This window comes from Ambystoma mexicanum, chromosome 3p, assembly GCF_040938575.1.
Source record: "Ambystoma mexicanum isolate Mex_15411 chromosome 3p, UKY_AmexF1_1, whole genome shotgun sequence".
Lineage (NCBI taxonomy): Eukaryota > Metazoa > Chordata > Amphibia > Caudata > Ambystomatidae > Ambystoma > Ambystoma mexicanum.
In genome coordinates this window covers 24,932,862-24,945,049 of record NC_090925.1, presented here as the reverse complement: position 1 = coordinate 24,945,049, position 12,188 = coordinate 24,932,862, and the positions used below count along the sequence as shown (strand labels likewise).

The 12,188-nt window shown below is 47.6% G+C and overlaps 1 protein-coding gene across 1 annotated transcript in view; it reads right to left on the bottom strand.

Annotated features, from left to right (window-relative positions):
* Positions 1 to 12,188, bottom strand: part of PRODH (proline dehydrogenase 1) — a 283,848-nt gene that overhangs the window by 85,563 nt on the left and 186,097 nt on the right. Inside the window, exon 10 of the mRNA XM_069650361.1 lies at positions 777 to 923. Coding sequence (XP_069506462.1) covers positions 777 to 923 — 147 coding nt within the window. The remainder of the gene's footprint in view (positions 1 to 776; positions 924 to 12,188) is intronic.

Sequence of the window (12,188 nt, the reverse complement as noted above, 5' to 3'; positions counted from 1 at the left end):
TCCTCCTACCTTCACAAGTTTACAGCGTCTCCTCCTACCTTCACAAGTTTACAGCGTCTCCTCCTACCTTCACAAGTTTACAGCGTCTCCTCCTACCTTCACAAGTTTACAGCGTCTCCTCCTACCTTCACAAGTTTACAGCGTCTCCTCCTACCTTCACAAGTTTACAGCGTCTCCTCCTACCTTCACAAGTTTACAGCGTCTCCTCCTACCTACTGCCTTCAGCCTGGTGTTGCCTGCTGAGCATCCACCTTCGTAAGCCTGTGTCCGAGAATCCAGGGAGGTGGACGGTATTCTGGAAGCTCACCAGTTCCGGCATCTTCTCTTCGGCCCCATGGCCTGTGCCCTCCTCACAATTCCTGCATCGCTTCCTATGCATGCCTGGACTGACCATTGTCAAAGACACTCACTTCAGTCCGCACACAGATGTGGTTTCATGCTATAGCATGCAGTACTACATTGCATGAAGCTCGGGGAGGGCCAGAAGGTTGGTCCGTGTATCCATCATCAGTTCCTATACGACTGTAGTGAGTTGAGCTTGGCATTTCATTCTTTTTTTGATGCATCACATTGTACAGCACAAGATGTTCCAATTAAACAGATTGCTTAGGGTTTGCAGTTTGGGGGGGGACAAGATAACCTGGAAATAATACTTGAATAACTCTGGTCACCTTTAAGACACGGACATCCAACATCATTTTGGATTCTTTTTCCCTGCCTCCTTTTTTTGCACGGCAGCTGGCCGAATGCTGCATTGTATTATTTGCCCACTTTACCTTTAGGTAACACTGGTAGGTGTTGAAGATGATCGGGCTCTGCCTGTTGAACTTGCGTTGCATCTCCAAGGCCAGGCGGCTGATGGCAGGCTGGAAGTAGGTCTGTTCCGCATCAATCATGAGCCGCACTCCAGTTTCCACTGCTTTCTGAGGAGGAGAAGAAAAAAAACTTATAACAACTGAGCCAGCACCAACACAGTGGCAGAGAACAACCTGAACCGCCTCTAAAATGGCAGATGACATGTACTGTGCGCTAGCGAGGGATAGTGGATGGTGATATCGAAGCAGCCTCCTCTCGGATACAGGTATGTGCACTTTTAACACTGCAACACTTAGCACAGTTGACAGTCCAGATTCACAGAGATATGACAGCAATATTTGTAAGAAGCAGAGGAACAGGTCACACATGATGTGAACATGTAAAATGTAGGGGAAGAAGATGAGAACCAATGAAGGGTGTGTGGAGCAAGCTGGATGTGATGCAGTTTATTGGCCTCATTGCAGGGATGCACTGGGCAAGGGAAATGGGATTTGAAAAAACTGAATGCGAAGGAGGCAGTAAGGGAACTGGTGATGCACCAGCTAGCGCTTGATGTGCCCTGGGAACCTGAAGTTCACTTACTAAAAAGACTTCAGTTAGCTGGGATCAAGGTTTAAACAAAAACCCTAGCGGGTTGAAGGAGCTAGCACTGTCACAGATTAAGATTGAGGCACCTTTGCATGGCATACAGATTTCAAATATGGCTTGACATAGTGTTTAATGAACTCCTAGTCCATTGTCCAGGTTCCCCCAGACATGCAGGATGGCTACATGGATGGCAAGGGAATGCTTGTGCACAGAAAGTTACAATCATTTCTAAAGGGAGGTAGGTGAGCATATGGAGGGATCAACATGCCCATCCTTTCTCACCACTCTAGTAATTTCCAGAAAGCTGAATCCATCCCGGACAGTGGGATGGTAGCATGAAGAAAATAGGGCCATGTGGTGAATAAATACCTTTTCATACTCCGTCCCCACCTAACTTCCACTAAGCAAGCCGTTTTTGGGATATCATGTGACCGAATTGACCAATAACCCTGTGACCCATGCCCAAAAATGATGCTTCTAAAAGTCAAAGGGTGCACTCAAACTAGATTACATTCAAAAGTACATGCCATTTGCAATGCCCCCAAAACCACTTTTAGCCAGACTGCAGGAGTGCCAATTCCCTTGGGTGCTGGCAATACCCAAACAGAAGAGCAATTCAACATGCAGGACATTGCCCACATTCAGGGGAGACCTTAGACACCTGCTTTTCAAGTGAAGGACTCGCACTACATGACAAATAGCCTATCAGCTGATCAGATGGTAGGGTTGATGTATTCGCAAAAGGAGGGCAACCACATTTCCCGATAAATTCAGTCAGGACATTAGGTAGAAAAGCAGCAAATGATTCAGCTTCAGACTTTAGTATCTTTATTTAATTTTATGGAAATTACAGGGAAAACAATGGGCCTCACTACGATACTGGGCATTTACCGGGTCATTACAGCCTTGCCGGACCTGGCAATTGCCCATTCGCGGGCGCTGGAAAAAATAATGCTCCCATTCCCATTTGAGCCCGATTGGGCTCAAATGGGAATGGGGAGGTCGGATGCACCGGCACCATTCGTGAATGGTGCCGGTGCATCCAATATGCTCTGCTCGCGGTTGCCGGTACGCCCGCCAGGTCAGACCTGGCAGGCAGGAAGGCACCCACGAGCAGAACTCGTAGTTTGCCGGTCCGGTAACAACAGTACTGGTAGCTTACCAGTACCGTTGTTACCGGACCGGCAAACTTATGAGGCCCAATGTATTTTTGGTACCAAAATGCTTACAAAACTTTTTAACATTTATTTACTGAGCAGAGGACCAGTGACCTCAACAGTGGTCTGAGAGGATGTGGATATAAGACCTGATGAAGCAGGGGAGGTAGAAACATGAACCAGGGACAGTAGAGCATGCCATAGGAATGGGATAGTGGAGGAAGTGCCAAGTTTTAGGATGACGGGGTGAGGGATAAGTGCCATGGGGTTATCATTGAGAGGTAGAAAAAGGAGAACAGGGAGATGTGGTGGCGTAGAATGCTGTGCAAGTGGTTCTTCAGAAAGGAGGAGAGCTATGAGGTTGATTTAAATAGTGTGAGTTGTGTGGAGAGAGAGAGAAATCATTCCAGAGTAAGGGAGCAAGGAGAGGAAGAGAGCAGAAACGAGAGTGAGCGCAAGGGGCACGAGAGGTGGCAAGGAGTTGAGCCGAGGATGATCATAAGCAGCGAGGGAGAGTGTGGAGGGTCAGATGGGCAGGATTGGGCAAGTCAGTGTATAGTTTTGAAGATAGGAATGAGTTTACACTATCTATGAGACAGAGATCAAATCAGCCAAACTGAAGACGGGCTGGAGAGATGGAGGCAAAGCACAGGAGGATTGAAGAGTGTACGAACAGCAAAGTTGAGGACATTGTTGAGAGGTGAAAAAGCATAGTTGGGGCGGCCATAGAGTAGACTGGCACAGTAGACCGATCAAGAGTATTAAAGAGGCGATTAGGTTCTTAGTGTTAAGTAAAGAAGGTCTTATTTTTCAGGTCTTGAGAATTCTGGCAGTAGTGGTAGATATGGAGACGAAGAGCGACAAGTTGTGAGATGGGTCGAAGACAACACCAAGGTTGCGAACAAAAACAGAGTAGGGAAGGTAGTCGGGAGAGAAGACTAGAAGAGGGGGAGCATAAGAGATAGCCTGTTTAGATGGGAAGTACAGCACTTCAGTCTTCTTGAAGTTGAGCACGAGTGAGTGAGATGCCATCTAGATCCTTCCCGGCTTCATCAGAAGGCGCGACTGGAACCGTGCCCTGCGATTGAAAAATCGCTAACATCTGCTCTTTAAAGGCAGCCCATTCTTCCGAAGTCGAGGACTTTGTCAGGCATGCCACTTTCCTCGCTGCTCCCTCCTCTGAGGACGACGGGGAAGGCGACCATTGATGGCGCTTCCGAGAATGTTGCGACGAGGAAGCAGAATGGCGGGAACCACTCCGGGACCGAGAACCCCGGGCCTCCTCCTGACAGTCGCCCCTCGAGTCGTCGGACACCCCTTTGGATTTCGATTTTCGGGTGTTACTGGGTTTAGAACCCCTACCCACCTGAAGCTTCCCTTTACACTCCTGCAAGGCCTTGGCAGTCAATGACTGGCATTATGAACAGTCATCAGTGTCGTGACCCTCGCCCAAGCACCACAAACAAATGCAATGCAGGTCGGTGATCGACATTTTAGACTTGCAGTCCCGGCAAGTCTTGAAGCTAGACCGAGGAGTCGAAGAAGACATCTCTAAGATGAAACACACGAGGCGCGCAGAGTTCTCGAAGCAAACATGTTTGCAGAAAAAACAGAACTTCGGCTACGGGCGCTGTGCGTCCTATTTAGAATATCCAGTGAGTCGCCCTCGACAGAGGCCTTCGAGGGGCATCGACCTGATGTCATCGACGCAGGACACCCTCTGCTGAAAAAGTTTCTGAAGTGCACAGCTGTGGACATGTGGAGCAGATGTCAACGGTACACGGGGCAAGCCTATGCCGATAAGGAGGAGCGAGGGAAGCTCCTACTCCCGTGGTACCGGCCTCGATTCCGGAAAAGCCAAAAGGACAAGCGATTCATCACAGCTGGGGAGTCGAGAGGAGAATCGATAAGAACTGGGCTACGTTGAATGAGAGATTCGCAAAGTGGCAAGTTTGAATCCAGTTCAAGGAACAGTGAATGAACTGTAAAAGTGCTAAGGGAGACCAGTTGCAGAGGGAAACCAGCACCACGTGGGTGCTAACTCAAGAGACTCTGGTCGATCCCCATCTGAGTGAAACTACAATTACCAGAAGGCCATAGAAGTGCCAGCGAAATAGGCCAAAGTGGTCATAAAGAGGGTGAAGCAAAATACCCGTACAATTGAAAGACTATGATCTACAAGCACTGTGAAAGAAAGGATAGTGAAACTCGCAAACATTTGAACTGTGTAAAAAGAGGACACTGAAAGTAAAGAGGGGTCAGCACACAGAAAAGGAGGACTCAGGGGTGAGCCACATCACCCTGATCAAGAACCACAGTAAACCCGGTGAGTGGAGGCTAAGAATCGAGAGGGGTCGGAGCCCGGCAGAGGAGGATCCAATGGTGAAAAGTTGTTACCCCAAGATTGAGAAAAGTGAAAGCAAAGTTAAGAGAGGGCAAGAGTGAACCCGAAGGAGGGATGCCAGAGAAGAAGGGTCCGAGCCCGGCAGAGAGAGATCCAGAGTTGAAGCTCTCATCCAAAATTCAAGTAATAAAAGAACTGACATAAATTGAAGAATACGATACGTAAAGGGTCAGCGCCCAGAAGAGGGAGACCCAGGGTGAAACCATCACCCTATTTGAACTGTGGATTACAAATAAGAAGGGTCAACGCCCAAAAGAGGGGCCATCCAGGGGTGCATCAATATCACCCTAACAAACTTTTCTGGTTGAAGAAACTTTTGTTTTTGTTATTTGAACACATCAGGCCTTGAAGGCAAGAGAATTTCAAAGGAAACTAGACTTGGCATCGAATGTCCTGAAAGCTGGCCCCGAATGGTTGTCCTGTGACAGAGAAGCCAGAGACTGTACTGTGCTCCAAGCTCCCATCTTACCCTGTGCTCAAAACGTGGGGAAGGGAGGCCCAGGCTACTGCATCCTGACATATTTGAGTACACTTCTTTCTTTTCTTGAAAGCTATGCAACACCCTTTTTTGTATTAGTTGTAAGGCTTGGCACTCTGTTTCTTAGTATAGGCCCTTTTTATTTGATACAACGCTACTAAGACTGCCTTATTTTTCATTTCATGGTCAACGCTTGATCCCATCTTAGATTAAGGTTTTGATTAGGCGTTTTTCCAACCTACATACATAATTAATTGTTCAATAAACACCCTTGAACTGTGATCACTTGTGTCAGTCTTACCTGTGCCACCATGAGTTCCTCACACCACCAATGGGAAGGGTCTGCAACATTCAAACAAGTTGTGGTTGTCCAAGCATGAAAAGCAGCTGCCTTGCATCTGGCCAGCAAGACATTCGTTAGTTGACATGTGGATTGGGGCCAGACAGCCCAAATCCCCATTTCAAACCGTTCCAGTCACACAGAGCACTGGCTAGAAATCCAAGGCAGGATCCTGGAATGTGCCTTACCTTAAAATGGAGATGTCCTGCCTCAGAGGGCTGGAAGAACAAAAGTGATGGTTTTGAATTAATATTAACCTCTGGCACAGCTCTGGGCAACCCTCCAGTTTCTCCACCTGCCAAGTCATTAGAAAAAGGGGAAAGACCATATGCAAAATTATGCTTAGTCCCAACCCAAAGGGGCAGCCCAGCACAATCTGCTAGGTCACATCACTTCTGCACGAGACCACAAGGAACCCCAGACATGTTTAACTATTTGGGCTGGTCTGCTCCCAGTGGGGACAGTTCCAATACTCATCTGTATGTAGCTGGTCCCTTTCTAAGTGGTCTAAAAACAGTGGTGCAGAAGTTTGCCCAGGTCTTTGGATTACTTTAAAACCTTCCACTCATCACATTATTTGGTTATTGTATGTCTCACTTAGAGAGGGTATGCCAGATGTGGGTCCTTTCAGTTCTGTACCAGGGAAACCAAGCTTCACCTAACTGATGAGGCACAAGAAGGCTGAAACGGGTCTACAGTTGCTTGTGCGTCTCTGCAGAGGGGACATGAACTAGTAGTTCGGGTTGGTCTGCTGTAACGCTCACCTGATTCCCGTAGAGGCGCCGGTCTTGACTGGGCGTATACCGCATCTTCAAAGGTGATGTGTAACACACGGCTGGCTCTTTGGGCTGGACCTCTGTGCACTGTATGTCTGACTTGAAGGGTAAGATGTCTGGGATTAAGGAACTGGGTTATTGAATGTCTCTCTTCTTCCCTTTCTCTTCTCCTGTAGAACCCCAAAGGTTAACGCTCTCACCTTAGGTAAGTGAACGCCGTGCTCTCCATCTGCCTCGGGGCAGGGTGCTGTAACCAGTTTCTTCACTGGATAAGGGGAGCAGGCCTCTTGACTTCAGAGGACTGCTGTCCGTCGTTTACTGCACGAACGGTAAGTTTCGAGTAATTCTAATGTCTTTAAAGTCTTTAGTAATGATGTTTCTTGTTTTGCAGGGTTCCGGCGATGGCGGATGACGGGCTGAAGTGAGTTGAAGATGGAGCCTGTGTGATGAATAGAAGCGCCTGGAAGCACGTAAGTAAGCGCTTGTTGCCTGCTTCACGATGCGCTCTAACTGTCTTTTTATTTTGCAGGTACAAGTTCGGAGCGGCTGCAGGGTGCCGGAATACCCACTGGGTTAGATGTGGAAAGGAGTAATGGCACGTGAGTATTAAAGTTCCCCAATGTCTTGTCTTTCAGATGCGGGATGCAGTGCCGAAGGCCTCCGGAGCGTGCAAAGAGTAGGTAAGCCTTTGTCTTTCAGATGCCGGAATGCAGTGTGAAGACCTCCGGAGCGCACGAAGAGTAGGTAAGCCTTTGTCTTTCAGATGCCGGAATGCAGTGCGAGGCGTTGGTGACAGCCGATGGACCAGGTAAGTGAAGAACTGTCACTGAAGACCGTAATGCTAACCTGTTCTTTCTTGTCTTAATAGGTGTTGCTGAAGACTGGATTCAGGATGGTAAGCCTTTTTCCTTAGGCCCAGGATCAGATGCAGAAGACACGATGAGCGTTCTGCTGCAGAGGATGCAGAATAACGCAAAGCAAGATTCATCCATCGGGTGTGGTTTAAATAGCCTCCTGTAGTGCTTAGGTGTCTCCTTCCACAGCCACGCCTTGGTAAGAAAAGAGTTCCTGCTTTCCAGAAGAGTTCCAGTGTTCTGAATCTAGGGAGTGGCTCCTGCCCCACCCAACAGGAAAAGTAGTTCCAAACAGAAGAGGATCAGAGGCTCAACTGGCAGGCAAGTAAGCAGCATGGTCTGCTGCAGGTAAGTCCACCCAAGCATTATGAGCCCGGCGCTTCCAGCGCTGGGACTGGGCATATTTATGAGCCTGGTGCCACTGGCGCCAGGTCTGGGTCCAAAAGGTCCCAATTGGGACTGGTTGGCACTCGGAACCTGGGTTATGGATCTGCTTCCAAGGGAGTTGGGAAAACCCTGACCTTTTGGAAGCAGAGATCATGACAGTACCCCCCCTCAAGGCCCCTCCCAAACCGGGCTTCTCCGGAAATGTTCGGTGAAATCTTTTGATTAGGCGAGGAGCGTGGACATATTCAGCAGGTTCCCAGGATCTCTCTTGGGGGCCGCAGCCTTTCCAGTCAATTAGGTAAAATAGTTTAGATTTGGAGATCTTGGAGTCCAGAATGCTTTTGACTTCAAACTCGAGTTCTCCATCAACTAGGATAGGTTTTGGAGATTTAGGTAGTCGGGTTTGAGGTTGCACGGGTTTTAATAGAGAGACGTGGAAGACCGGATGTATCTTCATGTGCGGGGGCAAGTCCAACTTGACCGCTACTGGGTTTACTATGGTAGTGATAAAATAGGGACCAAGGTATCTTGGGTTGAATGTGCGTGGCCCTTTTAGAGGTAGATATTTGGTGGATAACCAGACTTGATCCCCTACTTGATATTGAGGGGCTTCCTTCCGATGTTGATCTGCTCCTTCCTTGTATTGTTCTTTAGCCCTTTGAAGGTGAGAAACGGCTTCCTTAAAGGCTTGGGTGATTGTAGAATGCAGGTAGTCTACTGCTGGTGTTTCAAGATCTTGGAGGGGATCCAACTCCGAGGTTCGAGGGTGACTGCCGTACAAAAGAAAAAACGGGGTTTTCCCAGTTCCCGAATGGACAGAGTTATTGTAGGCATATTCGGCTATCCAAAGGATGTCTTTCCAAGTTTTTTCAGTTTGTTGCAGCATGCAGCGTAAATACTGTTCCAGAGTTTGATTGGTCCTCTCGGTTTGTCCGTCGGTCTGAGGGTGGTGACTGGTCGATAGTCTCACATCAATTTGAGCCGACCGACAGCAACTTCGCCAAAAATGAGAAATAAATTGACTACCTCGATCCGAAATTAGAACCGAAGGAAAACCGTGCAGTCGGACGATGTTTTCGAGAAATTCTCGGGCAAGAGTTGCTGCTGTTGGCAAGCCTTTGAGCGGAATGAAATGCGCCATCTTGGAGAATAAGTCCACGATTACTAGAATCGTATTGTATCCGGAGCATTGAGGTAGATCGGTGATGAAGTCCATAGAAAGCGTATGCCAAGGGCGAGGTGGGATGTCAATAGGGCGTGAGAGGCCAGCTGGTCTTTCCTTTTGACTCTTGTTTTGGGCGCATACTCCACAGGACATTATAAAGTCTCTGATATCTTTTTTCCAAGACGGCCACCAGAAGTAGCGCTTGATCTTTTCTGAGGTCTTGGCCATACCGGGATGTCCTTCCATTAAAGAATCGTGATAACAAGAGATTACTTTTTTCTGTAAATCTGTGCTGGGTAGGTATAATCGTTCTTGGAAATACAATAAGTTGTCCTTTACTGCAAAGTCCTTTCCCTGCAGATGCCAATTCTGTATGTCTGCTGGAGTTACAAGTTGCCTGGCTTTATCCTTACTTCCTCTATGGATTCTGTGGCGATTACACCCAGAATTCTTTGTTCGGGAATGATTGGTACAGGTTTAGGGTTGATCAAGTGTTCTTCCACTCCCATCCGAGAAAGGGCATCAGCTTTACCGTTCTTTGTACCAGGTCGATAGGTAATTATGAAGTCAAACTCGGCAAAGAATAATGCCCAACGGAGTTGTCTAGAGGATTGGGCTTTTGCGGTTTTCAAATATTGCAGGTTTCGGTGATCCGTAATCACAGTAACGGTGTGTCGGGCCCCCAGCAGATAATGCCACCAAGCCTTAAAGGCAGACTTGATAGCCAGAAGTTCCTTGGCAGTAATCGTGTAATTGATTTCAGGAGGCGAGAATTTGCGGGACCAAAATGCCACGGGATGCAACTGATTGGTTACCGGGTCCTTTTGTGATAGAACTGCCCCCATGGCAAGGCTTGAAGCATCAGTTTCCACGATGTAGGGGAGTTCGGGGCGAGGGTGTTTTAAGATTGGTGCAGAGATAAATTTAGTCTTCAAATCCTGGAAAGCTTGTTCCGCCTCGGTAGACCATTCAAAACGTTTTGTTTTTCTTTAACAAGGCAGTGATGGGCTGGACTATTCGAGAGAATTCGGGGATAAACCTGCGGTAAAAGTTAGCGAAGCCTAACATGCTTTGCACACCTTTTACGGAGGATGGTGATGGCCATTTGAGAACTGCATCGACCTTCTTTGAATCCATACGCACTCCGCCAGGTGATAATATGAATCCCAAGAATTCAACTTCAGTCACGTTGAAAACACATTTTTCCAACTTAGCGAAAAGTTTGTGTTGACGCAATCTTTCGAGGACCATTTTCACGTGTTTCCGATGTTCAGATTCCGATGAAGAATAAACGAGGATGTCGTCAATGTAAACAACAACACACACATCTATGAGCTCTCTGAGGACATCGTTCATAAAATATTGAAAGGCGGCCGGGGCATTGCAAAGTCCGAAGGGCATGACCTGATATTCAAATAGCCCATACTTGGTGCGGAAGGCCGTCTTCCATTCATCGCCCTCTTTTACTCGTACCAAGTGGTAAGCTCCTCTAAGATCCAGCTTTGTATATATGCATGCTTTTCTGACTTGGTCCAGGCGTTCAGGGATCAAAGGTAACGGATATCTATTCTTAACGGTGATCTGGTTCAGGGAGCGATAATCTATACAAGTTCTAAGGTCTCCTTCCTTTTTTGGAACGAAGAATAAAGCTGAAGAAGCAAGGGACTTGGAAGGACGAATAAACCCATTTGCCAGGTAATGATCCAGGTATTGTCGAAGGTGAAGGTTCTCAGGCTCGGTGAGGGCATAAATTCTACTACAAGGAGGAGTAGATCCAGGTATCAGGTCTATCTGGCAGTCATAAGACCTATGAGGAGGTAGAGTTAGCCTGATCCTTCCGGAAAACATCTTGGTATTCGGGAGGTAACTGGGGAGTCTCTGAAGAAATTGCTGCCAGTGCAACACCAGGTGGAGGGTGACAAGTAGAGACACATTCTGGAAACTGGACCGTTCTTGCTCGCCAATCGATCAGAGGATTGTGTTTCTCTAACCAAGGTATTCCTAGAATAATCTGAAACTGAGGGGCCTTGATCACATCGAACACGATCTTCTCATGGTGTCCATCTTGACTTATTAGCGTCACTTCTTGAGTGGTATGGGTTACTGGCCCGGAGGCTATCTCCGTACCATCCACCGTAGTAATGACGTCCTTTACAGCCTTGGGACAAAGATTTAGATTCATCCTCAAAACCATTTCATGATCCACATAATTGCCGATGGCACCGCTGTCGACGTAAGCTTCAATTGCATGTAATCGATCCGGATTATCAGGGCTAATGAGGACCATAGGCATCACGAAATGCGAGGTCACGGAACTGGTTTTCACGCTCGGCAAGAGGACCTCTATTCTTGTTGGGCGAGGTCGTTTCCCTGCTCTGAGTTTGTAACTTTGGTAACTGCAGCTCCTACTGCCTTCTTGGCAGGTTTCACCGGACAGTCTCGAAGAAAGTGCCCTGAGTTTCCGCAATAGAGGCATAATTGCAACTGTTTTCTCCTTTCCCACTCCTTTTGTGTTAGAGGACCTTTCAGACCCCCTATTTGCATGGGTTCCCCGGAGTCTACTCCTTTGGAAGGAGTTGGCGGTTTGGAAAATACTCGAGCATCAAACTTGGAACGATCGGCCTTCCTGTTCTGCAGTCTGATCTATTTGAACGACTAAGTCTATATAGTCCGAACAATCTTGTAGGGGATTCACTACTTGGGCTAACACATCTTTGAGCTCTCCACGTAGACCTCTATAAAACAGCGTAATCCTTTTGTCCTCAGGCCATTGAGTTTCCACTATCAGTCTGTTGAAAGACGCAATATAAGCCAAAAGGTCTTGATTACCTTGTCGCAACGAAAGAAGCTCATTGTCCAAGGCCTGCCCCTGTGAATGTCTTGCGAACAGTTTTTCCATACTGAGCTGAAAAGCTTGAAAATCATGGAGGACCGGATCATCTTGATTTACTAGAGGGATCGACCAGTCTGCCGCATTGCCACTAAGGTACGAAAGCACGAAAGCTACTTTAGCTTGATCAGTTGGAAAGGCTGCTGGCCGGCATAAGAAATGCAACCGGCACTGATTGATAAATACTGCAAACCTCTTTGGGTCACCAGAAAATCGTTCGGGCGGAGCCAGAGGTACATTCCCAGGTAAGTTGATCTGCACTGGATTCATAGAGGATGTAGAAGGAAGATTTCCCCCAGATGCGGGTAACGGGGTCTGTCCGGCTTGTGACTG